Source organism: Leopardus geoffroyi, chromosome D1, assembly GCF_018350155.1.
Source record: "Leopardus geoffroyi isolate Oge1 chromosome D1, O.geoffroyi_Oge1_pat1.0, whole genome shotgun sequence".
NCBI lineage: Eukaryota > Metazoa > Chordata > Mammalia > Carnivora > Felidae > Leopardus > Leopardus geoffroyi.
This window is the reverse complement of record NC_059329.1, coordinates 86,787,529-86,814,166: the sequence shown is the minus strand read 5'-3', so window position 1 is coordinate 86,814,166 and position 26,638 is coordinate 86,787,529. Positions and strand designations below refer to the sequence as shown.

The following is a 26,638-nucleotide window of genomic DNA, read 5'->3' as shown; positions in this document are numbered from 1 at the left end:
TCTCCCTACCCCTGTGCCCCAGAGTGTCCCGCTGCGGCGGCGCTCGGTGGGCGTGGTTCCCAGCTCCAGGCTCCGGGCAGGGACCGGACCCGGACTGTGTGCCGGGCTGCGGTCGGGTCGCAGCAGCGTCCTCCGGGGACACGGCTCCAGCCCGCGCCCGCCCTCCTTCCTGTTCCTGGGAGGCAGAAGACCAGCTTTTTTTTTCCTTCCAAGCTTTTTTCCCGTCCCTTGTGCGTTCTCCCGGCTCTCCCTCCACCCTCCACCTTCTCTCCCCCAAATTTATTCTTCAACTTTGGGTGAACTTGGCCGGCATCCCGCTTCTCCGATAGCGTTGCCTAGTAACTGGTGCACACACCGGCGCGCGCGGGGCTGGAAGGTGGAGCGGGGGGAGGGAAGTGGCCGCTCTCGGCCTTCGAGGCGGGGGATTGGGCGCGCATTACCTCATATTCCGCCCCTCCCCCTCCCCCCACCCCGGTGCTACGGGGATCCTGATACCGACTGCCCCCAAATGCATCTCCATCCTCCCCCCTCTGCTCGAGGACCCGGGGCTGACGTCAAGGGAAGGAGGTAGTGAGGTAATGAAGGAAGGAAAAGCGCCTGCCCTGGGAGATTGGGTGGGGGGAATGGCCGCGCCTGGGGGACTTCTAGTCCCACAGGTGGAGGAGGGGAAGGAATCTTCGTTCCCGAGCGGGCGGCGCATCCCAAAGGCCGGGTGTGCTTATGAACTTGAGCCTGGAACTGGTCTGATTGCCCTATCCGGTGGAAGTACAGGGTCGAGCCCCTTCTATTATGTATGCTTGAGACCCACGGACTTCGGAAACCTTTCCGTTTGATGGGAAAATCCAGCATACCTAATCGGATCTTGGATTCGAGATCACTCTTTTTTTCTTTCTTTTCCTTTCTTTTCCTTTCTTTTCCTTTCCTTTCTTTCCCCTTCCCCTTCCCCTCCCCTTCTTTCGTCTTTCTTTCTTTCTTTGAGTGAGAGGAAGCAAAGAAATGCACAAAGGTTGTACAGAGAGAGGTAGAATGACCACACCTTGTCGTCTTCCTTTTCATTCTCACTAGCTAGAATCGAGTTCTATTCTTTGGCACGGCGGGCCCAGTGTTCAGCCCCAAGCTCTCTGTTTCTGTGCTTCCCCTTGGTGGGTCAGTCACTGGAATGGGTGTAGAACTCAACAACCATTCTCTGTTGTGGACACCCCTACTCCCACCCCAGCAAAATTGTGGTGGCAGGGTCATCGTCATCTTTGAGGAGCTGCTCCTGCCGGTTGCCAGGGTGGCATTGCTGTTATTCTGGTAGCCATTGGGGGCGCAGTTGGAATGGTTCCCCATGGAATGACTTTAGCCCACTCCTCCCTCCGTGGTTCCTGGTTGGTGTCTTATCCCAGGCAGAGAGAAAGACCTTGATGCTGCTGGAGTGAGTGTCGTTTAGATGCACTGGGATACGTCCATGGGGCTTGGGGACTGGGAGATGTTGGAAGGGGACGATCAGAGGGGCTGAGCAACCTAGAAAGTGAAGAAGGTGGGGATGAAGTGATCACAGCCACTGGTTTCATAATTCTCTGCCCCTGTGGTGGATTCTGACTTAGTGCTGAAATTGTGGTTGTCTTGGATGTAGGAAAAGTCACTTGGGTTGCATTTTATAGGTGAAACTCTCACATTTTCTAATCCAGCTTTTGATCGGCCACTGTATAAAGCAATTTTGTTAGGTTCATCTTTTGGAAATCTTTGCTTATCCCTTTCTTCTTTTACGTAATTGGATCTTTTTTCTTTTTTCTTTTCTTTTTTTTTTTTTTTTTGCCATTTATCCATTTTTGAGAGACAGAGCACAAGCAGGGTAGGGACAGAGAGAGAGGGAGACCAGACTGTCATCACAGAGCCCGATGCGGGGCTTGAACTCATGAACCATGACATCATGACCTGAGCCCAAGTCTGACACTCAACAGACTGAGCCACCCAGGCGCCTTGGATCCTTTTTTTGGTTTTCATTTTTATATTTATGTCACAAATATACCATTTTCTTCTGTTAGAGAAAATTTCTTTTTTTTTTTTTTAATGTTTACTTATTTTTGAGAGAGAGAGCACGAGAGAGAGAGAGCAGGGGAGGGGTGGAAAGAGAGGGAGACAAAATCCGAAGCAGGCTTCAGGCTCTGAGCTGTCAGCACAGAGCCCGACATGGGGCTCAAATTCACGAACCGTGAGATCATAACATGAGCCCAAGTCGGAGGCTTTACCGACTGAGCCACCCAGGTGCCCCATGTTAGAGAAGATTTCTAAGCAATAAATCTCCCAAAAAAGGATTTGGGACCCCTGTAGGAAAAAAAGTCTGCTCCCTTGAATTTTGTACTGTCTTTGAAATTCCATTCACCCTACATTCATAACATTTTCAATCACTTTTCAAAGATCAGATACAGTAATAATGATAGAACAGACAGGTATAGGATATTTTAAAACTGGTCATCTGCAATTACTGCAGTTACGTCATTTCCTTTTTTCTTACTCCTAAAAAAAAGTTTGAGAGGGTACCTAAATGCTTTTGTGAATGCAGTGTTTGAAAAAGCATAGGAAACAAGACTAAATTTTAATCACCTAGTGGCTTAACTTTTGGGTTTTAGATAATTATTGGTGCCTCTATTGGCCCCTGGCTCCATTCCCTTCCATCTAAAATTGGGACCTCCTGGGAAAGGCTTGCTTGTATTTTGTTAGCCTCCTTGCACTTGACCCCCTGGGGCCGCCTGCCCAGCCTCTTCCCCACTGCTTTCCAAAGCTTCTGTCTCTCCAGTCTTTAATGTAGTCTCCCTTCCCAGAATAAAATCAAGGTAATGGTACATACACTAATATTAAATAAGCAGTGCACAACATGTATTTGCTTTGAGGAAATTCTCAAAATTCTCTCCTTGTTATACAAGTCTTTTTCCTCTCTCAGGGAACAGATCTGGGGAGTTATGTGTGAACATTTGTGTGTAGATGTGAACAGTAGTGAATAGAAAATGCTCACAGTTAACTTACGGGAGGTGATAGGAGATGGGGTTTTCCCATCCTCTCTGCCCCCATATGAAGGTGGGTAGAGTTCTGTCCAAAGGTTACAGATTTTGGCTTCTCCGTAGGGGCCGTGATCACAGCTGGGTGAACCATGCATGAGTCCTTTTAACATAATGACGAGGATTTATTGCATGCTGACTGTGTGTTGCTGGGCACTGTGCTAAGTCCGTCACTCAGTTTACTCATTTAACTTCTTCTGATGACTTTGTGAGGTAGGTACTCTAATCTTTATCCTACTGAAGAGGAAATAGATTCAGAGACGCAAAGTAACTTGCTTTGGTCACACAGCGAGTCAGAATCAAGACCAGGACTTGATCCTCAGTCTCTCTGACTTCAAAACACATCTGTGCTCTGAATCACTGACGGATTCCAGACCACCAGCATCCTCCACCTGGAATACTCCCCTTATACAATCTGTGACAACACTGTTGCTGATAAGTGTGAAGAGCAAATGCTTATATAGACTTACTTCATCCGGACACCATTCTAAACACTGTATCAGGATTGACTTCTTTAATCCAGATGATGACTTTTTGAGCCAGGTAATAGGTTATCGTCCCCATTTTATAGAGGAAGTCCTGGGAGGTGAATTTGCCCAGTATGACACAGTAAGGTCCCTGATTTCAGGTAGTGAGGTTTCAGAATCCATCCTCTTACCCAGTGCACCCTGCTATCTCTCTTGATGAATAAGTGCCATTTTCTTTCCAAAGGTGGCATCTGTCCGGGGCCTCAGTAGAGAAAGGTCTTTATTTCCCAGTAATGAAAGAAATCCCATTATCCATTAGTTCCACCCATAACTTTCAATAGAAAGCCCTTAATGGATTCGGGGCAGTTTTCTCCCTGGTGAGTGTCGTCAGAAACAGACTTTCTCCTGAAGCCCTTATTCAACAAAGTCTGTCTTTCATACTTCAGACACCTCTAGCTTAGCCTTTACTGCTGGGGTGAACTGCTGGGGGTGAAGTTCAGTCAAGGCACCTAAAGACCTTTCTCCCCATCCCTCCAGACCTAGGAGGAATGACCGCTTATAGGGCCACTGTGATTGTGCTTGCTCACAGGCAATGTTCCAGGAGTGGTTGGACCCCCATGCTCTCCTGAGGGGAGACAGTAGTAAAATTCACACTCACTAAGCACAAAAACTTTCCCTGATTTCTGCGTAAAACAGGAAGCTAGCTGGGCCTTCTCTGCTCGCGTCCTTTGAATCTTCTTCCATAAGGCTTTCTGCCTCTTCTGCTGGCTGACCTCAGTTGAGCCCCCGATCTCTGACTATGCCCAGTTCATGGGTTGATTTTCACAGCTACTTGTGAAAAGGAGTTCTGTGTCCTGTGTTTGAAAAATCCTCCTCTCCACACTATTTTTTAAAAGACATTCTAGTCCTTTCCCTTTCTTCTTGCTCTTTTATTAGGTTTGCATATCCTTATTTTTTTTCCTGGAAGTTTATTTATTTATTTTGACAGAGAGAGAATGAGTGGGGGAGAGACAGAGAGAGAGGGGGACAGAAGATCCAAAGCGAGTTCTTTGCTGACAGCAGAGAGCCCCATGCGGGGCTTGAACACTGGAACTGCAAGATCATGACCTGAGCCGAAGTCCAAGTGGGAAGCTCAACTGACTGAGCCACTCAGGCGCTCCTGCATATCCTTCTTTAGCAAATCTGCTACCAATTTAAATGAGGATATTTGCTTTTGCCCCTTACTAGGTAAAACTGCTCCCAATTTGGGAAGCAATAATTACCGATTCAGATATTTTTAATTGAATGTTAACAATTCAGGGGTGCCTGGGTGGCTCAGTCAGGTAAAGTGTCTGACTCTGGCTGGGGTCATGACCTCACAGTTCGTTGAGTTCGAGCCCCACATGGGGCTCTGTGCTGACACCTGAGAGCCTGGAACCTGCTCTGGATTCTCTCTCTCTCTCTCTCTCTCTCTCTCTGCCCCTCCCCCGCTCACACTCTCTCTGTCTTTCAAAACTGATAAACAAAATTTTTAACAAGTAAAAAAAAATTTAAATGCTTGAATGTTGATTCATGAGCGACGAAGTTGACAGTGGAGGCTTTTACCAGCAGATTGTTTTTCATGTGAGAGAGACTTCCATAGCAGGCATAGAGGTTTCTGGGGAAGCCAGGTCTTTGGGAAGTGTACTATATACTAGTTAGGTGGGCTTTCAACATAGACATGCGCCAGAGGACAGCTCATGCCCAAGGAAATAATATTATATTCAATAACACTTCTTTTCACTTGCGAACATATGTACATTTACATGGTGTACAAGTTTCACTTAAGACAATACTGATATTTGTTTCCCACATAGGTAGTCATGAGGATAGAAAGGTGAAATGGTTTCCAGGGGTGGGCAGTATCAAAACCAAAGACTTGAAACGGACTTGTCTCCAGGGAGGGGGAAAAATCTAGTTTCAAATATTCCTGCAACTCTTGTGCTGACCAAGTGTTTATTAATAGAAATTGAATCCCCAGTGGGTTTTTCTTTGGTGAACTGGTGAGCTGGAGAGAAATAACAATACCAAGAGATTGACTGTAAAATAATTATTCACCAGGGCCTGCTGGGCAGAAATTTCTCAACAGGCAGCCTCTATGGCGCCTTGGGGGGAAGAACGCAGGAAAAGGGCAGTGTGGAAGTCTGGCTGCAGCCTCTTTTCCTGAGCCGTGGTTATCAGGTAGAGAGGTGAACCCACAGGGGCCTCTCTGTTGGTGCGGGACAGGCCTATTGCAGCAAAAGCTGGACATCATGAATTCTGATCACAGATGGCAGTTATATCTGCATTTTTCTTGGTTGGTGTTTTCTTTTCTCATTCATCCATCCATTCATTCATTTTTTCCGTCAGTCTTCTGGGGGAAACTCTTTACTTCCACCAAGGTGCTACTTTGCCAGCTGGCAACCATCTGGCAGAGGAAACGCTGGTCTTAAGCAGGTTCGTCAGCTCCATTCTACTGGTGACATGAATTTTTCTACCTTGTTCTGCTGAATATATAGTAAACACTCTTAAAGATGAAAATGTACTTGAATTACACACACATTTGAAGAGCGGAGGAGTCCCAGCCCAGATACTAGCTGAGGGCTTTCTTTCCTCCTTTCTTTTTGTGTGGAGGTCGAGAACTCAGTAATACTGGAGTCCAGGCCAAAACAAACTCTATATGATCTACTACCGATTTCCTTTTAAGTTCCTCTTCTTGCTAGGACTGACTTCCTTTTATTTTACTCCAACTTGCATTAATCCCAGTTACAGAAGGTTTTTTCCTCTCTCCCTTGCTTCCAACTTCAAACATTTCTTACATAGGAAACAAGGGGCTTTAAAAAAAAGTCTACTTAAAAAAATATAAAGGATACCATGACTTTTGGAATATATTTTGGCAGCCTGCAATTGCAGAGTTCACTTCCGAACAGGGTGAGATGGCGAGCTGAAATGCCTACGTGACCACTGTGGTTGCTTTGAGCCAAACCACCTGCTTATCTGATCTCCTCTGGGAATGAGGTGGTCAACACCTACAGTGGTTATTTAATAATTAGATGCTTTATTTGTCAGAGGCCATATATTCCTTGACCAGCGCTGCCTCTTTCTGTGGGTTTTCACGATGAAAGCTGGGTGTTGACCGATTGCCCAAAGAGATCAGAGCTGGAGCATGCTTGGGTCCAGTATTTTTAGCTCGGGTTCACATTCTGTCTCCTCCCCATCAGAGGAGTTATTGTCATTGCTGTCATTGACTTCCAGTAAAAAGGTGGTGCCAGCCAAAGCTGACGGACGGAACCACTGAGGAACTTCAGCCAGCAGAAGGCAGGATGTGGTTAAAATTGTGCTCTGATCCTATCACTGGACTCAGGAAACCTATTAGTAGGTTGGGGGGTTTCTAAAAGTTCTTCTCCCCTATTGGCCCATCCCATCTTCTCTCCCTTCAAGAGGATTTGCAAGCTGAGCTATCAGGACCACTAAAACAAGAAGTGGGGCTCCTCCTGCAATCTTGGCATAGGATTCTTAGCTGAAAAGGACATATTGGGCATCTTGCATGTTTTAACTTTTCTGGAGACAGAGAAAGTCACAATGCTTCCTGGAACATGTTCTCTTTCACCTCCAGACTTGTCTGTATTATTATTGTATAATGATTACTATTATTTAAATGGTAGACGATGAGCTTAGAGGCCAAATAATGCCAGGATGCCTTCAAAGGGATGCGGCAGGTGAGGTGGGAGCATCAGGCAGGCCAGCATCAGGCATGTCTCTGAGCCTCAGTCTTTCTCTGATAAATGGGGATCATCACTGTACCTGCCTCACAAAGTTGTGGGGCATATTGGGGAATGTGTGAAAAGTACTGTGAAAAATTTGATAGATTAGGAAAAATTAAAATTTATGATCTGTATAGTCTTCAAAGAGCCATTTTTAGGGCTTTACAACATCCCTGTAAAATTAGAATGATTGAGATTAATATTTCCATTTGGCAGATGCGGAAACTGAGGTGCAGTGAGCTGAACTGATTGGCTCAAGGTCTTAAAACTTAACAGAGTAGCACTGTCCAATAAAACCAATGCAAACCATATTTATAATTTGGAATTTTTTAGTAGCTGCATTAAAAAATAAAATGGTGAAATTAATTTTTAATACATTGTATTTAATTCAAAATAGTCAAAATCTTATTTCAGCGTGTAGCACTAGCCACATTTCAAGTGCTCAATATAGCCTTGTCTGACTAGTAACTATCTTATTAGGGCAGTATGGAATATTTATTAAGCACACACTAGGACAATACATACATGGAAGACATAGACCGAATATTTGAGAAAATTTGCTTTCTGGGGGCTGAGAAAATGGCCTTAAAAATATTTTCTCTTTGGGGTACTTCCTGATAGAGACCCTTAGGAATCTACTGGACTACTCTTTAAGTCTGTGAGAAAATTCCTAAATCATAAAGTTAGATATTTGGGACTCATTAACCCGTGTGCATAAACTTCTGTCCCTTGTCTTGCTTCCCAGCTCTCTTGAAAATTATGGTCTTAGTCTTATGCAAGGATGAAATAATTTCAGAAAGACCCCACATCCCAATAGGGCCTAGGAAAATTGTCAACTGGAGCTGAGTGATTTTAGTTGGTGAACAATTTTTTAAAAATCAGTGACAAAAATACAGAGCTGCCTGGGGAATACAATGCCTGTTGGCTGAGATTAATGGCGAGATTAATAAATGGATTGCTTGATGAAAAGGCGCAAGAGAACAAAAACCAGTAGAGATTGTGGAGGAGGCTGCTTATTAATGAGCTGTCAGCCCAAAGAAAGTTCACGAAACTCTTCTGTGTTAAATGCAGCAGGGCTGGCACTTCTAATAAAAATTGGGGTCCTTCAGGAATTAATTACACCAGCCTTACAGCAAGAATTTGTGGAATTGCGAAACGGTAGTGGCACAGACCAGCACGGGCCGCTACTGCAAATGGAGAAGCTGCAGGAGAAACTAATCATGTTTTTTCATTGATATGTAGGATATTGTAGTAGCATAATAGCCAGTCAGACACGAGGATGAATGATGGGGTCCAGATAGACACTGACTAATGAAAGGACACATAGTTCGAGTTTGAAGTCACTTCACGTTTCATATGTAAAATTCCCTCCTGGAATCTGATTTTCCCCTTATCCTGTGTGCCCGCCACGAAGGAGTTCCAAATCATTTTCAGAGTGATTATGTGAACGGCAGAGGGACTGGGCCATGATTTATCAAGCTATGCCTAGAGGGAGCACGGTGTCCATTTATTCCAAGTTGCTGCAATCTCCCTTACCCCCTCCACAAGTTCCCAGTTTGGCTAGCCTGACAATACCTTCTCTTAATTAAAATTTGGTGTTGCCCCTGCCCAATGAAGCAACCCAAAGGCATGCCATGACAAGACAGAGATTGTCTAGGTTTGGGGTCTGATACCGCAGAGTAGATATTGAAAGCTTCTCTCTCTTTGCCGTGAAGGTAGAATGAAGGTATTCCTCTGTAATGTGTTTAGACCAAGGGTTCGCAGACAACCCATTCATCTCTAGGTCTCAAATTTCGTAATTGACCATGTCAGTTCAGGACTAAATGTATTCCTATCACAGCTTGGTAATTAAGGAGATTTCTGCTCATTGATTTATGTGCCGGTTTTCTAGGAGTGAGATAACTATAAGAGGAGAGGAGAGAACAATTTTTGGTTGGTTTACATGAGAGTGTACTTTCTCCTGTGGAGTCTTAATGTAAATGATGTAAATGATCAGAGATTGTTTTCCTTCTTAGAACTTTCTAGAACAAGGGCTGGGGCCTTTTTTTTTTTTTTTTAACTCCATTCAACTTGTACTAGGGTGATAAAATTTCTAGAGAGTGATTCCTTCAGTTGTGCATAGACTTTATCATCCTCTTCCTTTTGCTTGTCACATCCTTGAGTATTAGACCATCCACCACACATCACTCTTTGACTTTTTAGACCCTCATAATCCGCGTGATACTTATCCTCTTGATTAAAACAACTTAATGGCCTTTTCACGAATAATTAATCTGCCATCTTTTTACTTTCAGCTCCAGGCTTTTAACTTTAATGTTGAGTTATCCAGCCTGTGTTGCCTTTCAAGAGTTCTACTCCCTTTAGCCTCTTCCCCTGAAAGGTTTAATACCTCTTTAGAAACTTGTGTTTGCTGTACTCAGGTTTTTAAAAGGCTTCCAGATTACTCTCACATCCTTTCTGCTGTGTGTGAAGTGAATAACTGTGCAGGAATCAGTGGGGTGAGGTGAAAATCGTTTCAGACTCCCATATTCTGTCATTTTGGAAAACATGAAGGCTTTCGTTGCAAAATAAAGGTAAACCTCCATTGATTTTTGAAGAAATAGCTGTATATCTTTTTGTAATTATGTGTTTTTAACTCTGGATGTTTTTCTAACAGTGACAATTTATACCAAATGACCTCCCAGCTTGAATGCATGACCTGGAATCAGATGAACTTAGGAGCCACCTTAAAGGGGTAAGGTTTTCTCTGTTCCATGGCCCTTAAAAAGTACACCTGCTTGAACCGTTTTAAAGGTACTTATAACTCATGAAGAAAGTGCAGCTTTAGAATAGTCATGGCTCTCTGTAGGATTAAAATACTTTCCTCCCTCCCCCGGTTGGTGGCTTGTGGACAGTATTAAATTTTCAGGAACATAAAGAGGGGATTTTTGTATGTGTCTGGAACAAGGGATTGAGAATATTGAGGAAAACGCAATGTGGCCTTTACTTATTGAATGTTTTAGAATTCTTCACAATTGTGTCAATTCAACCTCATTTAATGTTTGTTTTGTTAATGATATCACAGATGTTAACTATTACGTTATCTTATTGAGACATCCTTTCAGTTTATAATGCCCAGGATCCAAATTCGTATTTGAGCGATGAAGATTTGGACACTATAGAGTAAGATGTGCTCACACCTGGTTGTACCAAAAGATTTTCTTCCTGTTTGATGTACAGTCACAATAGGGAGAACACAGCATAGGCATGGGAAATGCTTTGCACCTGAATATTTAAAAAGGCAAACAGGTGGGACTTGCTTCCAACAGCACAAGGATTCACTTTTCATTTTCTAACAAGTCTAAGTTGACAGCATTAGGATAGGACTCTAGTGAAGACATGATATGACATTAGGATATGACACTAGTGACTCTAGTGACATCCCTGTGATGCAGTAGGTGCTCTTCTAGGTCACCTCACTTAATCTTCCTGACAACATTGTAGGGCTTAGGTATTGTCGTCCTGTTTTCCAAATAAGTGAATCAAGCTCAGAGATGTGCATTGTTTCCCATGTTCACATCATGTTAAGTGGTACAGCTGGGATTCCAAGTCTGGATCTAATTCCAAAGCAGAGGCTCTTTCCAGCCTCAATGTGCTGCCTTCCACCCCACCAGCAACCCAAGTGGCACTGGGGATTAAGCTCAACACTCTGGACTAGACAACTAGTTTCACATCTCTGTGTATTAGTGACTTTTCATTGGATTCTGGGATCTGGGGGGGCTTGCTAGAGCCACGCATGCTCCATTCCCCATTCCCCACCTCTTCTTCTCTTCTAGAGTTGCTGCTGGGAGCTCCAGCTCAGTGAAATGGACAGAAGGGCAGAGCAAGTGAGTGGATGATGCGATGATGGCAAAGCCAATGATGTAGGCCTTGTTGACTGGCGCCTGGGGTGATGCAGGAGTTAGGATTGACAGTGGGTAATCAGGGTAGCGTTGTGTAATGGGATGGGAAGAATCTCTCTCCCTCTCTCTCTCTCTCTCTCTTTCCCTCCCTCCCTCTCTTCCTCCCTTTCTCCCTCTTATTTATCATTGACATATTGAGGGCAAAAATGGAGGTGGTGACAATTCTCATCAACATACTCCTAGAAAGCAATTTTTACAATGATGCAGCAGGAACCCTGTTCATTTCCTCTGGAATGTTTTACTAAATACTAAATTTGGGGTATTATACATATTCCTGTTAGATCAGTCAGATCTTTCAGGCATACATAACTTTCTTTTTCTTTATTTGCTTTTAAATCTCTCAGGGAGAACTTAATTTTTACCCCAAGTCTGCCAGAATTCTTGCAAAAACTTTTTTTCATTCTCAACATCTGTGACTTCCCAGCGCTATAGCCTGCACCCTGGGACATACCCGTAGCTCTTTCTTTTGATTTTATTTTCTGGAACCCTGGCACCGGTCTCCCTCTTCTTATCCTTCTTTCTTTTGTTTACTCAGTCCTGGCTTTTGAGTCACCCTTCAATGATCAGCAGAGTTGTTTTTGAGTCTTCCAGGAGTTACTGTTAGATCCTTCTCCCCACGTCCTCCCCCAATTTTTCTATTTTATCCAAATCTCACCTTTCTCTGTCTAGACCCAAAAGTAAAAAAGCCCATTGACTTGAAACTTTCATCTCCACACTTCCATCCAAGGGGCTGCTGACAATTTCAGCATTTTGTCCTTTAGCTTGTCTGATGTCCCTTGGCTTCTTGCTCTCACCCTTTCTTTCTGGACCCTTTCCTTTTCTTCTCTCTCCCATTCTCAGAATTCAGAAACTGTCCCCAAATTAAATGCCAAGAATAGTCAGAACATGATTGTGAAGTGAGCAGTATGTTTCAGTTTTTAAAATTCTTTGTGCTGGAGTACAGGGTTTGTTTGTTTGCTTGATTACAAAAATGACAGATAAGGAATCTTGGTATGTGTTTAACTCTGGGTCTTTCCATAGTAGAGATAATTTTGATACCTTTTAAGGTCTTTAAACACATGATGTTAGTCACTTGCTGGGGAATCAGAAGCTATATTGTAAGGATGAAGCACAAAATGAAGTTTGTTTTGTTCAACCCCATTTAAGAAAAAAAAAAACTAGAAGAGTTTTTATTTGTCTGGTGCTTGCATTTCGGAAAAGGAGTTCTGAAACCAAAATATATTTCTTGAATACTATTTTTATTCAGAAAGCTGAATGAAAAGGATAAGATATCTCCTATAGGTAGTCCTACAGAGGAGCAACTCTTTGAAGAGCAAAAAAAGTTTCAATTGTCTAACTTACTAACATCTTCTTTCACACTGGATTTATCCCTTTAGAACATATTGTAAGTCAACCAATGCCTGTTTCCATTTGTGATTTGTGCCTTATGTGGATGTTAACCTTATTGGGCCCTGTGTAAGGGTCTTTTGATCTCATGACAATCCTAAGATTCTATGGTATGTCCATCTTTCAGATGAGGTGGGTGGAGAGACTAAGCCAGGTAATCCAAGTTCACACAGCAAGTAAGTGGCAGAGCCATGTTGGAATCCACTTCTCTCTGAGTCCAGGGTCTGAGCCCTTGATCAGAGTGTCTTAAACTTTAATTTAGATAGTGACACTTAAAAAACCTTTTACACCAAGATCCAGTATACACACATGCACACACACATACACATACGTTTTCATAAAACAGTGCTTACCCTTACTCCAAGCTGTGCGTGCTGATGTTCTCTACTGTATTCAATTTCATTTTTAAAAATGCTTCTTGTGATGTGTAGATTGATTTTACAACCCACTGATGTGTCATGACCCACAGTTTGCCTCTCTTATGGCTCTTAAAAATGGCTACTCCTTAGTTCTACCCTCCAAGCCCATGAATTGCCAAGAACTGAATTCAGTTGAATCTGTTATTCCAGTAGAAAATTGGGCTTTTGTCCGGGGGAGACACAATCTGGGTTGGTGTCATTCTTCTTTCTGATGCCATATTCACTTACTTTTGTCACGGTACGAAAACACTGTTAATATGGAAAACACATTTGAATAAAGATATTCCATGAAGAAAGATAAATAACTATTTTTTATTTAAACTCACAGCTAGTGTCTTGCCGCTGTTTGAAATCAATGGTAAGAAGAATCATGGTGACACAATAGATATATAACAGAAAAACTGGAGGTTTGACTCCTGTTTTGGAGAAAAAAAGATAATTTCCATATCACTCATAAAAATGAAGTATTATCAAATTTTTTATTAAAAAGATGTGGACTTCAGAATAACCCCCATTAACTATTTGTTCATGTCTTTTTTTCCTTGAAAATTTTACTTAAAAAAAAAAAGAATAGGGTTTTTCCCTGTGCCCTGACCAGTTCCTTGGAGACATCTTTCATTAGATGTCAGGGAGCAGTGTTATTACAATGGTTGGGGATGGGATTTTAGGGAGAGTATGGGCAAGATGAGATGAAAACATGATATAATGGGGAGGAGGGGATACTCTTGACCCTGATTTACTCCTCTCTCTATTCATTTTCTTATATCTGTGTGCCCATTGAGATCAGAACTACTTTTATGACTTCAAATGGGAGAGTATTGTATTTCAATTTAAGTCAGAGAAGGTACTTTATGAACCCACTTTTTTAACTCCGACCCTTTTCGTCACTCACAAATGAAATTAGATTTTTTTAAAGTGGGTCACTGGGAGAGAAAATTGCCAGGAAAAGCATTAGTCTACCTTTATGAATAATACTGTTTATGAGGCCTTTGTGTTGCCTACTTTTTATTTCTTTAAAAACCTTTCCTGTGTGTTCCTAATGGACGCTGAATTCCTAAAGCTGCTCACAAGCCCCAGCTACTCCGTTAGTCTGTTTTGTCTCTTCTGAAGAAAATATCCTACAAAATGGAGTAACACATCAGCCTTGACTGTGGTCCAAGTTATTAAAACAAGGAAGAAGTCACTCTCCAGGGAGCTGGGCAGGGGGAGTGGGAAATCGAATACAATAGAAATGTTGAAGGAGTGCTGAGAAAAATGAATGTCCCTTTGCTGGTCCAAGAAGTTCACAGACTGTTGGGAACACACAGTATCTGACCTGTGGATGGTTGAAAGGAAAAATGAAAGACTCATGATGAGTGATGGATGTATGGTGAAAACAAAGCTGTGCATTTTGGTAGGGCCAAGGCTGTCGAATCTGGAGAAAATCCCCGCTAGACATGGTCTCATCCCTGAGAACCTATGCCAAGAGAGATAACTGTCTTCTCTGGCTGGGAGTTCCAATACACAGCCCAGCACCTTCCCATTCCAGCTCATAAACATAAGGTACTCGTCCAAGAGATTTACTTCTTGAAAATAGATAGCCTGCTTTTAAGTGGCTCCTGGAGCTTAGGATGTAGAGGGAAGGTAGAGAGAAGCAGTTCTGTGAATATCAGCATTCCTGAGTGAAATTCTCCAGCTACACCCCCAGCAAAACTTTGTTAATTTCTTCTTTTAAATGGTTACCTTTATGCCAGGGAAAGTGGTTCTTTGCTTTGATTTGGACTCCACTAGGATCTCCTAGTGGTACTGCCGGCACAAACATGGGACTCCTGGGTCAGCAGGATGGGGATGGAGACTGATTTTGAGTTGTGTCTCCTGTTCCTTGCATCTGGAGTGGACTTGCTTCTTTGCCCTCACTTCTCACTTCCGTGCTACTTCTTTCTTCCCCATCGCCTCCTTTGCTGTTCGCCTTTCCCACCCTTTTCTCTTTGGCCATATATTCAATTAATGTATTAATTTTTTAAATTATTGAAGTAATGTTACAAATTATGGAACACTTAGAAAATACAACCATACAGGGAAGGAAATTAACCCCACCCCCAATATTTCAGATGAAACTACTGTTAATGTTATGTTGCATACACTTTTAGACCTTTTTCTATGCAGACATATACATTTGTATCCTTTTCTTTTTTTTATAACAAATGATTGGGCTTCAGCCTCTGTAGGCCATTGCAAAGTTCTGTGTTTCAATCATCAAGAGAGCGTTTTTGAAAATATTCTCAACTTGTTAAAGAAAATACTTCATTTAAAAAACTATTTGGGGCTGGGGAGCCTGGGTGGTTCAGTTGGTTAAGCATCCGACTTTGGCTCAGGTAGTGATCTCACCGTTCATGAGTTCAAGCCCCACATTGGGCTCTCTGCTGTCAGCACAGAACCGGCTTCAGATCCCCTGGCCCCCTCTCTCTCTACCCCTCTCCCACTGGCACTCTATCTCTCAAAAATAAAATAAACATAAAAAAATATTTTGAGCTTTATAGGCATCCTCTCCACACTATGTTTCTAACTATTTTATTTCTAAGCAAGGAGTTATTTTCATCTTGTAAAGGTGAAAGAAAATGACAGTTTTGTTTAGCTCAGGAGAAGAAAGAGGTCAAGCAGGAATGACAGAAAAGGAAAGTGGTGGTGAAGGGGTCCGAGATGGATATGAAGAGTATGATAGACTCAGCACAAGAAGATGAAGTCAGATTTCAGCCTGTTGATAAGGGTGTGTGTGTGTGTGTGTGCGTGTGCGTGCACACAAGCACACATGAGCACATGCATGTGTGTGGGGCGGTGGGTGTTGGAGGGGGAGAAGTATACTATCATTTACCCAAGAAAAAAATTATAACCTCCAACTAGGAAAACATCGACATAGAAGCTACGCTAGTAAAAGGTCATCCATATAAATGCTTCTGTGAAGTGACGGTTTTTTTTTTTTTCTTATTAAAAGTGAAAATTTTCATTTATCCTAGCTTTATTTCTTCTTAAAAAATTTTAAATGTTTATTGAAAATTTTTTTAATGTTTATTTATTTTTGAAAGCGAGACAGCACAAGCAGGGAGGGGCAGAGCGAGAGGGAGATACAGAATCCGAAGCAGGCCTTTGCCTCAGAGTTGTCAGTACAGATCCCGACGCGGGGCCCAAACTCACAAACCCAACCCCGAGATCATGATCTGAGCCAAAGTTGGGTGCTTAATTGCGCCACCCAAGTGCCCCAATGTTTATTTATTTTTGAGACAGAGAGACAGACAGACAGCACAAGCAGAGAAGGGGCAGAGAAAGACGGAGACACAGAATTCAAACCAGACTCCAGGCTCTGAGCTGTCAGCACAGAGCCCAACACAGGGCTCAAATTCACAAGCCATGAGATTATGACCTGAGCTGAAGTCGGATGCTTAACCAACTGAGCCACCCAGGCATCCCATTCTAGCTTTATTTCTAACTCTTCATTTTAAAAGCAAAGCCACAGATACAATGTTCTTAAGGCTAAGATGGTACTTTATCAAAATGAAAACAACTTTTCCCCCCTTGATTGTAAAAGTAACACAGGCTTACTTATGTATTTAAAAATTCAGGCCAGCACCAAAACGTTATAGAGGAGAAAAGATATCTCTTCTCTCACCACCCAATGATAACTAATTTTTCAACATATTAGGGTGTGTTTGTATCAGCAAAGAGAAACTCCTGGAAACATTTACTGAACTAGTAACTGTAGTTGTATCTGGAAAGATTAGAGGGAGAGAGAGAAAGCCCGATACAGATGTGTGTAGGAGATTCTAGGAGGAGATAAACTGGAGGCATTTGTACGAAGACACTTCGTGGAGTTTTGCTGCAAAAAGGAGCAAAGAAATGATGTTATATATAGCTCAATGAGGATAGAATGTCAGGACAAAGTGGTTTCTTATTGTTTTGCTTTATTTCACCTATTTATATTTAGAGAGAAGTACCTGCATGCTTGTTTACCAATGAGAATGACCAAGAAGAGGGAAAAAGTTATTGGTGGGAGAGCATAGAATTGCTGGAACGGTGTCCTTGAGAGAGAAGAGGCTCCATGGGAAAGTGGTGACTGGTTAGCTAAAAGCTGGGATATTTCATCTAGTAACCTTGATTTACAAGGGTTCTTTGTTGATAAGAATATTAACCCTTTATATGTCGTATGCACTGCAGATATTTTCTCTGGTTTGTATTTTAATTCTTTTAATGGTTTTATCTTTTCCTTGCAGAATTTTTTTTTTGTTTTATGGTAAACATTACCAGTTTTACTGCTTCAGGTTTTTGGCTTTTATATCATGCCTAAAAAGATTTTTCCCATCAGGGCACCTGGGTGGCTCAGTCTGTTAAGTGTCTGACTCTTGATTTCAGCTCAGATCTTGATCTCATGGTTCATGGGATCAAGCCCAGCATTGGGCTCTGTGCTGACAGCATGGAGCTTGCTTGGGTTTCTCTCTCTCTCTCTGCCCCGCCCAACTCACATGCCTGCACGCTCTCTCTCTTTCTCTCAAAATAAATAAACTTAAAAAAATTCTTTAAAAGATTTTTCCCATCTCAAGATTTTAAAAATTTAATTATTTATTAGTATCTTTTTGGTTTATTTTTTAATTTACCTTTTTACATTTACATTTTGTTAATGTTTGTTTATTTTTGAGAGAGACAGATTGCGAGCAGGGGAGGGGCAGAGAGAGGGAGAGACATAGAATCTGAAGCAGGCTCCAGGCTCTGAGCTGTCATCACAGAGCCCGATGCGGGGCTTGACCTCAAGAACTGCGAGATCATGACCTGAGCCGAAGTCGAATGCTCAACCGACCAAGCCACCCAGATGCCCCTTACCTTTCTACATTTAAACATTTAGTTCATCTTACATTTATTTGGCAACTTGATTCCACCTTGATTTGTTTCTAGAAGACTAGCCAGTATTCCCAAACTATTTTGAATAATCCAGTCTTTCCTCATTAACTTCAAATATTACTTTTATCAATCCTTGGATCCTATCAAATTCCTTGGGTCCATTTCTAGACTCTACTCTCTTCTTTTGATCATTCTGGTTCTTTTTGTCAAGCTATCATACTGTTATAGTCTACTTAAATATCTGATAGAAAAGTTTACTAGCATTGTAGATCTTTTTTCAAACTAATTCTGGCTATTATTTCTTGTTTATTCTTCAAGATGAATTTTAGATTTACCTTGTTAATTTCAAAGTCTTTGTCAATATTGGTTCATTAATTGTGACAAATGCACTTATATTAATGTGAGATGTGAATCACAGAGGAACCTGGGTATGAGATATATGGCAACTATCTGTATTATCTTAGAAAAATTTTTGTAAATATAAAATTCTAAAATAACAAGTTTATTTTTAAGTCTTAATTAGAATTTTGAATGGATAGTTTAAAAATTAACTTTGGGGACACCCAAATTTTGGTGACTCAATCAGTTGATCATCTGACTCTTGATCTCAGCTTGGGTCTTGATCTCAGGGTCATGAGTTCAAGCCCTGTGTTGGGCTTTGTGCTGGGCATGGAGCCTACTTAACAAAAGTAATTTTGGAGATGATTGACTTTTGAAAAAGATCTAACCCTTTCTTCAAGAGCGTGGATGGTATTCCTCAACATTTTTTCAAGTCTTGTTCTGTGTCAGATGTCTCTATTTTGAATTTCCTCCTTTTCAAGACTTTTAGCAGTAATGCCTCTGGCTCCGAAATCTCTTTGAGAATGAATGTGATTACACTCATGAATATAGTACAAGGATTTTCTTTTGTTTCTTCACCTTGAAATCCTTTGTTGTGTTACTAACGTTTGTTTGGAGAGTGGGGCCTGTGAAAAAGATGATTATTCACACAGCCTTCCCACCTACAAGCCTCCATTTCAACTGGAGAAGCAGAGGACATCTAATCCTTAAAAAAAAAAAATTTTTTTTTTAGCGTTTTACTTATTTTTGAGAGAGAGAGAGAAAGACAAAACACAAGCGGGGGAGGGGCAGAGAGAGAGGGAAACAGAGAGAATCTGAAGCAGGCTTCAGACTCTGAGCTGTCAGCACAGAGCCCGATGTGGGGCTCAGACTCACAAACCGTGAGATCATGACCTGAGCCAAAGTTGGATGCTTCACCAACTGAGCCACCCAGGCGCCCCTAATTTTTTCTTTAATGTTTATTTATTTACTTTTGAAAGAGAGAGAGAGACAGGGAGAGAGAGGGGGGGGGGAAGAGTGCATGTGGCGTGTGCACGTCAGGGAAGGACAGAGGGAGAGGGTCAGTGCAGAGCCTGACGTGAGCTGTAACTCATGAACCTTGAGATCATGAGCTGGACACTTAACTGAGCCACCTAAGCACCCCAGGGGACATCTAGTCTTAAGAGCCCTGTGCTTAATCCTAGGGTTTTAGGGAGGATAATTTTTTTTAAGTAATTGAGCACAGTTGAGTAAATTTTTCAGATTCAAGGGCATGTAAGCTAGCTGGGTAAGAGCCTTTAGGAATCTAGGCTGAAAAGATCCTGTTCCATCTTTTCCTGTTGGGTTTGTCTCTTGTGTGGATCTGGGACACCCTAGCGGCAATTTCTGGCCGTAGAGCCAAAGCATTGAGAATGGTAAACCCAGTGAGTTAGATGAAATTGGGATTCTGATGAACGATCACCTCGATGTAAGGAGAGATCAGTTATTTATTATATGGTCTGAATAAGGTGGTCTGTGAAAATGTAGTTCCTGTGTTTGTGTGTGTTGAAGTAGGAATGTAAGTCCCACCTAAAAATACCCTTCTGAGTGGTAGGGCCCAGGAAAACTTTGGCGTTTTTGGACTGTGTTCTCTCCAAAAAGTTGTGAGAAACTGGATTTAAATATGTAAAATATCTCTTAGCTCTGCTCTGAGTGTTAAATAAGAGGGAAAAGTTCAGTTGAAGGAGGTTTGTGTACCATTTCAAGTGGTGAGGAAAGCTTGTTGGTTCATAAGGGCTGATTTATACAAGTGTTGTTGTCAGGCTGTTAACCACTCAGCCTGTGTCCCCTGTTAAATAGCGGCTGATGACAGGATTGCATGGGAAGTGAAGACCTAGGAGCCAGAACTATAAAGGAACTTTCAAAAGAGGAATACAACTTAGGTTTTAGTAATGATAACATGTTTGGAACAAGTAGGCATCTTCCAAAAGGTAACACTTTGAAGGGACCATTACTCATTTATAGATACCATGGTCTAAGAAATTTGCTGAAAAAATAAATCCAATTACTTTTAGATAACTGCTAGATTATGTATGAATCAAGACTTTTTCTTTTTTTTTTTTTAATGTTTATTTATTTTTTAAAAATTTTTTTCAACGTTTATTTATTTTTGGGACAGAGAGAGACAGAGCATGAACGGGGGAGGGGCAGAGAGAGAGGGAGACACAGAATCGGAAACAGGCTCCAGGCTCCAAGCCATCAGCCCAGAGCCTGATGCGGGGCTCGAACTCACGGACCGCAAGATCGTGACCTGGCTGAAGTCGGACGCTTAACCGACTGCGCCACCCAGGCGCCCCAATGTTTATTTATTTTTGAGAGAGAGTGAGACAGTGTGAGAGGGGGAGGGTCAGAGAGAGGGAGACACAGAATCAGAAGCAGGCTCCAGGCTCTGAGCTGCCAGCACAGAGCCCGACACGGGGCTTGAACTCACGGACCACGAGATCATGACCTGAGCCGAAGTCGGATGCCCAACCGACTGAGTCACCCAGGTGCCCCAAACCAAGACTTTTTCTATAGCAGGTGGCAGAATCCCAGTTGTAACTGGCATCGATAAAGGAAAAATTTAAATTTGGCAGCTTACTATATTGTATTTTTATTTATCTATTTTTTAACGTTTATTATTGAGAGAGAGACACAGAGCGTGAGCAGAGGAAGGGCAGAGAGAGGGGGAGACACAGAATCTGAAGCAGGCTCTAGGCTCTGAGCCGTCAGCACAGAGCCTGATGCAGGGCTTGAACCCACGAACTGTGAGATCATGACCTGAGCCGAAGTTGGTCGCCTAACCAACTGAGCCACCCAGTCACCCCTGTATTTTTATTTTTTTTTTAAGTTGATTATTCTATTTTGAAAGAGAGGGAGAGAGAGCTGGGGAGCGGCAGAAAGACAGGGACAGAGAATCCCAAGCAGGCTCCGCATGGACATGGGGCTCAAACCCACGAACCAGGAGATCATGACCTGAGTCGAAGTCAGATACTTTACCGACTGAGCCACCCAGGCACCCCTTGCTGTATTGTATTTTAAAACTCCCATGTCTGGATTCAGGGTCTCAGATGGTGTCATTAGGACATGGTTTCCTTGTCTCTTATCTCTACTGTTTTCTGTGCTGGCTGCCTTCTCAGACAGGCTCTCTCCATTGTGGCAAAAATAGCTCTGGTTTTTGGCAATTACAGCCTCAAAAGGAGAAAGCTCTCTATTGGTTCTTTTCCAGCAAAAGACCCAGGGAAGTTTCTAAATGGCCTGGGTTGGGTCATGTGGCTAGAGAATGCACTGGTCTGATTGGCCAGGTCCTGAGCATGTCCTCACTCCTGGAGCCAGAGGGGAGGATTAGAAGAGAAGGATGGTTTCCTAGAAAGGAAAAGGGCCCTGTTTCCAGAGGAAAGTGGGATGGATGTGGAGTGGGCAGAACAAGAGATACTCAACAGAGAATTAAAACAAAGTTAATAAAAGTGGGGTGAGTCCTCCTCCCTTCCAGATAACATGTGAAGCTGGATACCATAGGGATGTTTGAGACCTGGATAGAAAATAAAATGAAGGATGTGCAGAGGAGAAGCCTTCTTTCTAATGCTCATGGGAAAAGTGCTCATTAAAAGGTGTAATAGTTAGAATTACTATAGTATACTTTCCAACTAAAAGTGAGACCACATAGGGGCATCTATGGGGCTTAGTTGGTTAAGCATCCGACTTCAGCTCAGCTCATGATCTCACAGTTTGTGAGTTCGGGTCCCACATCAGGCTCTCTGCTGTCAGCACACCCCCCCCCCACCCCTCTGCCCCTCCCCTGTTCATGCTCACACTCTCTCTCAAAAAAAAACAAAAAAACCCAAAAAACCCATTAAAATAGTGACACAAACTATATTATGTTTTCATTAAAAGTCAAAAATGCATCTTATTCTTTTTTGTATCTGATACATACAACTTATATTTTATTTTTTTTAATATGACATTTATTGTCAAATTGGTTTCGATACAACACCCAATGCTCATCCCAACAGGTGCCCTCCTCAGTGCCCATCACCCACTTTCCCCTCCCTTCCACCCCCAACCAACCCTCAGTTTGTTCTCAGTTTTTAAGAGTCTCTTATGGTTTGGCCCCCTCCCTTTCTAACCTTTTTTCCCCCTCCCCCTCCCCCATGGTCCTCTGTCAAGTTTCTCAGGATCCACATAAGAGTGAAAACATATGGTATCTGTCTTTCTCTGTATGACTTATTTCACTTAGCATAACACTCTCCAGTTCCATCCACGTTGCTACAAAAGGCCATATTTCATTCTTTCTCATTGCCAAGTAGTATTCCATTGTGTATATAAACCACAACTTCTTTATCCATTCATCAGTTGATGGACATTTAGGCTCTTTCCATCATTTGGCTATTGTTGCATCTTATTCTTGAGATCTGAAATGAAACACCTGAAGGGAGGAGGAAGACAAATTTTTCAAGAAAAAAAAATAGCTGATTGTTTTCTGTAGACTATACTTCAGAGGAAATTATATACCCATGATTCACCAGATTGTGGACATTCCCTTTTTTTTTTTTTTTAACTCAATCAACTTTAACTTAGTTGTTTTATTTTTAGGTTCTACTTTCAGTGCTGGATTCATAAAAGAATCTGCATTGCTTGCTCTTTCCCATTATGTTTGCAGGAACAGAATAATCCTTTGACCAATTGATTTGTTAGATTCCCCCTATAAAAGGTGAAATTACTTGAAGAAAGAGATTGGCTAGATGGCATTGCTGATGATGTTTGCGCAGAATTTTATTTAAATATTGCCCTTAGCACATCACATCCAGGCAGAGAATAAAAAAGCACTCACGCTGAGCTAGAGGTGGTTGTGCTTCATTGCCACCACCTCTGACTATGTGCAGAAAGAGAATTCAATATGTATTCATCTTCTCAAGTCACATCTTATAAGTGGATGTGAAAGCGAATTTTGAAATTACCCTGGCTACAGGGAAATTAGGTTTTCAATCAGTGAAGCTTTTAAACGTAAGCATTCTGGTGTGACCACTTAGGCTTCCTAGGTGAAGTTCCTGTTCTTTCAGCTCTGAGTCCTCTAGTTTGAGTCCTCTAGTTCAAGTCCCAACTATCTCTGTGCATGGTGTGTCCTTGTGAATGCTGAGCATTTGTGCACAGGCTTATTGTTTCTTTGGGCTTGGTTTTATTTCTTTGGTTGTCCTCCCTTAAGTTTCTTTTATGCTGTAACTGTCCTTCTCACCCCCACCTCCCACCTCCTCTTTTTTTTTTTTTTTTTTTTTTTTTTTTCCCTCCTCCTGGTATTGATATGTTGGAGATAGCTGGTCAGTTGGCTGGTAAAATATCTCACAACCTGGATTCAGCAGATTGCTTTCTTTTACAGTTTTTTAACTTTAGACCTCCATCCCCTGTATTTCCTATATAAAAAAGTAGTTAGATCTAGAGGCCTGATTAGATTTGGGCTCTTTTCTTTCTTCTTTTTCTTAGCAAGAGTAATTTAAACTGGTGTGTTTAGCCTTATCTCTTGTGTCTAACCTTTAAAGACGCACACTTTTTGAACATGGTTCCAGTGCTCTTTTCCCTCAAAAGTGGCACATGGGACAGGGGTGATGGTTCTCAAGGCTTGCAGCAAAGTTGATTTTCAACACCAAAAAGAATCACGCATTTAAGCATCTTGTATATAAGCCTGAGTATCAAGGACGGACAGAGACCAGAGATTGATGGGTAAATTCAATTTTCTGGATATGCAGGAGTTTGAAGTTTTCCCAGGTGCTTTCCTTCAACCTGATTAACTTTGCAGAGGTGAGAAGACAGAGGTGAAGATAGGGGGATGCCTACCTGGCCAAGGACTAGAGGTGGAAGAGAGAAGTCACAGGTGGAGGTCTCCCCTTTTTGAATATTTATATCAAATGTTAATTACCTTCAAAAGTCTCTTTTCTTTCTTTCCTCCCCCCCCCCCCTTTTTTTTAAACCTCTTCTGTTGATAAGGGATTTCAGGGCAGCTCTGGTTTTCTTCATCTGTAAAACCTCAATTCCTTTTTATTAATCTCCTTGTGCCTGTGGAATATCAAAATTAATCATTTCTAAAGAAGCTACTCTTCTAACATTACGTTTTTTTCTGGGCCAAACCTCAATGTATAGGTTTTTAGCATGAAGAGGGTTCATAATTTGTGTTCTATGAGGGACATTTTTCTCTTTTTGTAAACTTTCTAAGGACACATGTTTACATACTTTAAAGCTGTCTAGGAAAAGCAGAATTTCTCAGGATGCATTTTTATGCATTTTAAAGCTGTTTAGGAAAATGTACAGTCCACACCTCCTCCAAGAATAAAGTCACGAGGTATATGCTCTACTGATAACTGTTCCTGCTCAGTGTACTTTCCCAGTTATGTGGAAAGAATTTTCTTTGTAACAATTGTGCTCAGTTTTGGTTGCTCTGTCACATATAAGCAGGCCGTTTCCATTGTAGTTAGCTTTGTGCTTTCTTTATACCATAATAAAAATAGTGCCTCAGAGCAGAAGCTGGAGTGTACTGAAGACTGACTATCTTAAACTTGTTCCTCCTCACTGCTCCCCTTCTCTTATCTTACCCACTCCCACAACATTTTTAAGCCTTCAGCATGCCTGATTTCATTTATACCACTGGAGAAAAGAGCTGGGAATTAGTCCAGTGTCATGATGATAGACGTGAACCCAGGATGGGGTTATACCACCAGAATTGTCTAGCTAGTTTTGAAGGAAGAAGAGCTGGGCTGTCCTGCATTCAGGCCCCATCTCTGCCACTTGCCATCTGTCTGACTTTGGGCAGATAATTCAATGTCTTCTTAAATCTCAATATTTTTTGCTGCAAAATGCAGATCTTACTAGTAAGTAATAGCAAACATTTACCGAGGGCATACCATGTGCCAAGCACTGTGCTTTATTTACCTAGTTTCATTCACCTAGTCTGATGGGGAGGTGATGTTTTTCTTCAGGACTAGTCATCTAGATTCATCTGGAGATAAAGGATCCAGATTAACTGAGCTCTTTCAAATGTATCTATCTGTAAGAAACTGAGTAAGTCTGATTCCCTTGGTATGGTAGGTTGAATAATGAACCCCCAAAGATATCTAAGTCCTGATTCCTGGAACTTATGAATGATACCTTTTGTAGCACAAATGACTGTGCAGGTGGGATAAAGTTAAGGACCTTGAGATGGGGGAGATTATACTGAATTATCTGGGTTGGCTCCAAATGGAATTAAGTGTCCTTATAAGAAGAAGACAGAAGGGAGATTTGGCTACAGAGGAGTTGTTAGAGATGTGACAAAGGAAGCAAGAGGTCAGAGTGATGTGAGGAAGACACCAAGGAATGCAGGTAATTTCTAGAAACTAGGAAAGACCAGGAAAGAGATTTTTCCCCTCAGCCTCTAGAAGAAAATAGCCCTGCCCACATCTTGCCTTTAGGACATCGAGGCTGATTTTAGACTTCTGATCTGCAGAATTGTAAGGGAGTAAATTTGTGTTTCAAGACCCCAGATTTGTGATAATTTGTTATAGCAGCTGTAGGAAACTGATACACTAGAATTTACAGTCTTCTGTCTATAGCTCCAGTGCTTAAAGCTACTTGCAAGTGGGCCAGTGAAGTTTAGAGGTAAACCGCTGATACCTGTAGATGACGAGTGCTTCTGGATTTTGCCATCGTGGCACTGGTCAAGCTTGCTGTATAGGTGTAGCATCTTTTCACACTTTCAAGGGTTTGGAAGGTTTTGGTGCTCAGTTTTTCAAGAATCAGGTGCATCCCCACCCCTACTTTGTTGCCATATGGAAGGAGAGAACAAAATCAAGACAGAATTTTCCATTTTGCAGCTTAAACTTCCTGCACAACCTTTAAAGCTGAGGTGGCAAACCTCAGGTGGCCCTGAGGCCAGAGATCTTTTGTCTGACCTGACAGTGATTCTGTAAAATCTCAATTATTTGCCAGAATTTGACACTGAAACGATCTCACATAAAGATCTTGGTTTCTGACTTTCTGGAGAATGGAAATATCTGAAAACACTGGGTTCGTATGATTGCCAGTCCTCGGCTGGTAGAGCAGAGTTCTTACTTTCTTCCTCACTGTCTGGGTTGGAGGGGAGGTCTAGCCACTGCATATATTTCTACCCTATGAGAGATTTGGGTCTCTCGATTGCTTGATCTGGTGGGATTCACTCTCCACTCTGGAGTTGCTCCATGAATGATAACATTCTTGTCTCCAAGTCCCGATAAATTTTTACCCCATACTATCCAGGGCTTTGTGAATGCTTTATTTGGAAGGTGCATCTTCGGCTCCAGAAATCTCTTCACTTAGGCAGATAGCTCCTTGCTCTTCTTGGAAGGCTTTATGGCTCCAGACCTCTAAGAACCCTACCCTCACTCCTATTTAGTTCATTTACGGCTTAGTCACTGGAAC

The 26,638-nt window shown here is 42.1% G+C and overlaps 1 protein-coding gene across 7 annotated transcripts in view; it reads left to right on the top strand.

The window, feature by feature from the left end:
* The window catches only part of WT1 (WT1 transcription factor), a 50,511-nt gene that overhangs the window by 7,538 nt on the left and 16,335 nt on the right, over positions 1-26,638 (top strand). For 3 of the 7 annotated variants that reach the window (XM_045484880.1, XM_045484879.1, XM_045484878.1), the window contains exons 4-5: positions 9,926-10,003; positions 11,085-11,135. In XM_045484880.1, coding sequence (XP_045340836.1) covers positions 9,926-10,003; positions 11,085-11,135 — 129 coding nt within the window. Of the gene's footprint in view, positions 1-433; positions 576-9,925; positions 10,004-11,084; positions 11,136-26,638 lie in introns of those variants that run through there. The other 4 variants (XM_045484876.1, XM_045484881.1, XM_045484882.1 and 1 more) reach the window with 3 other exon arrangements.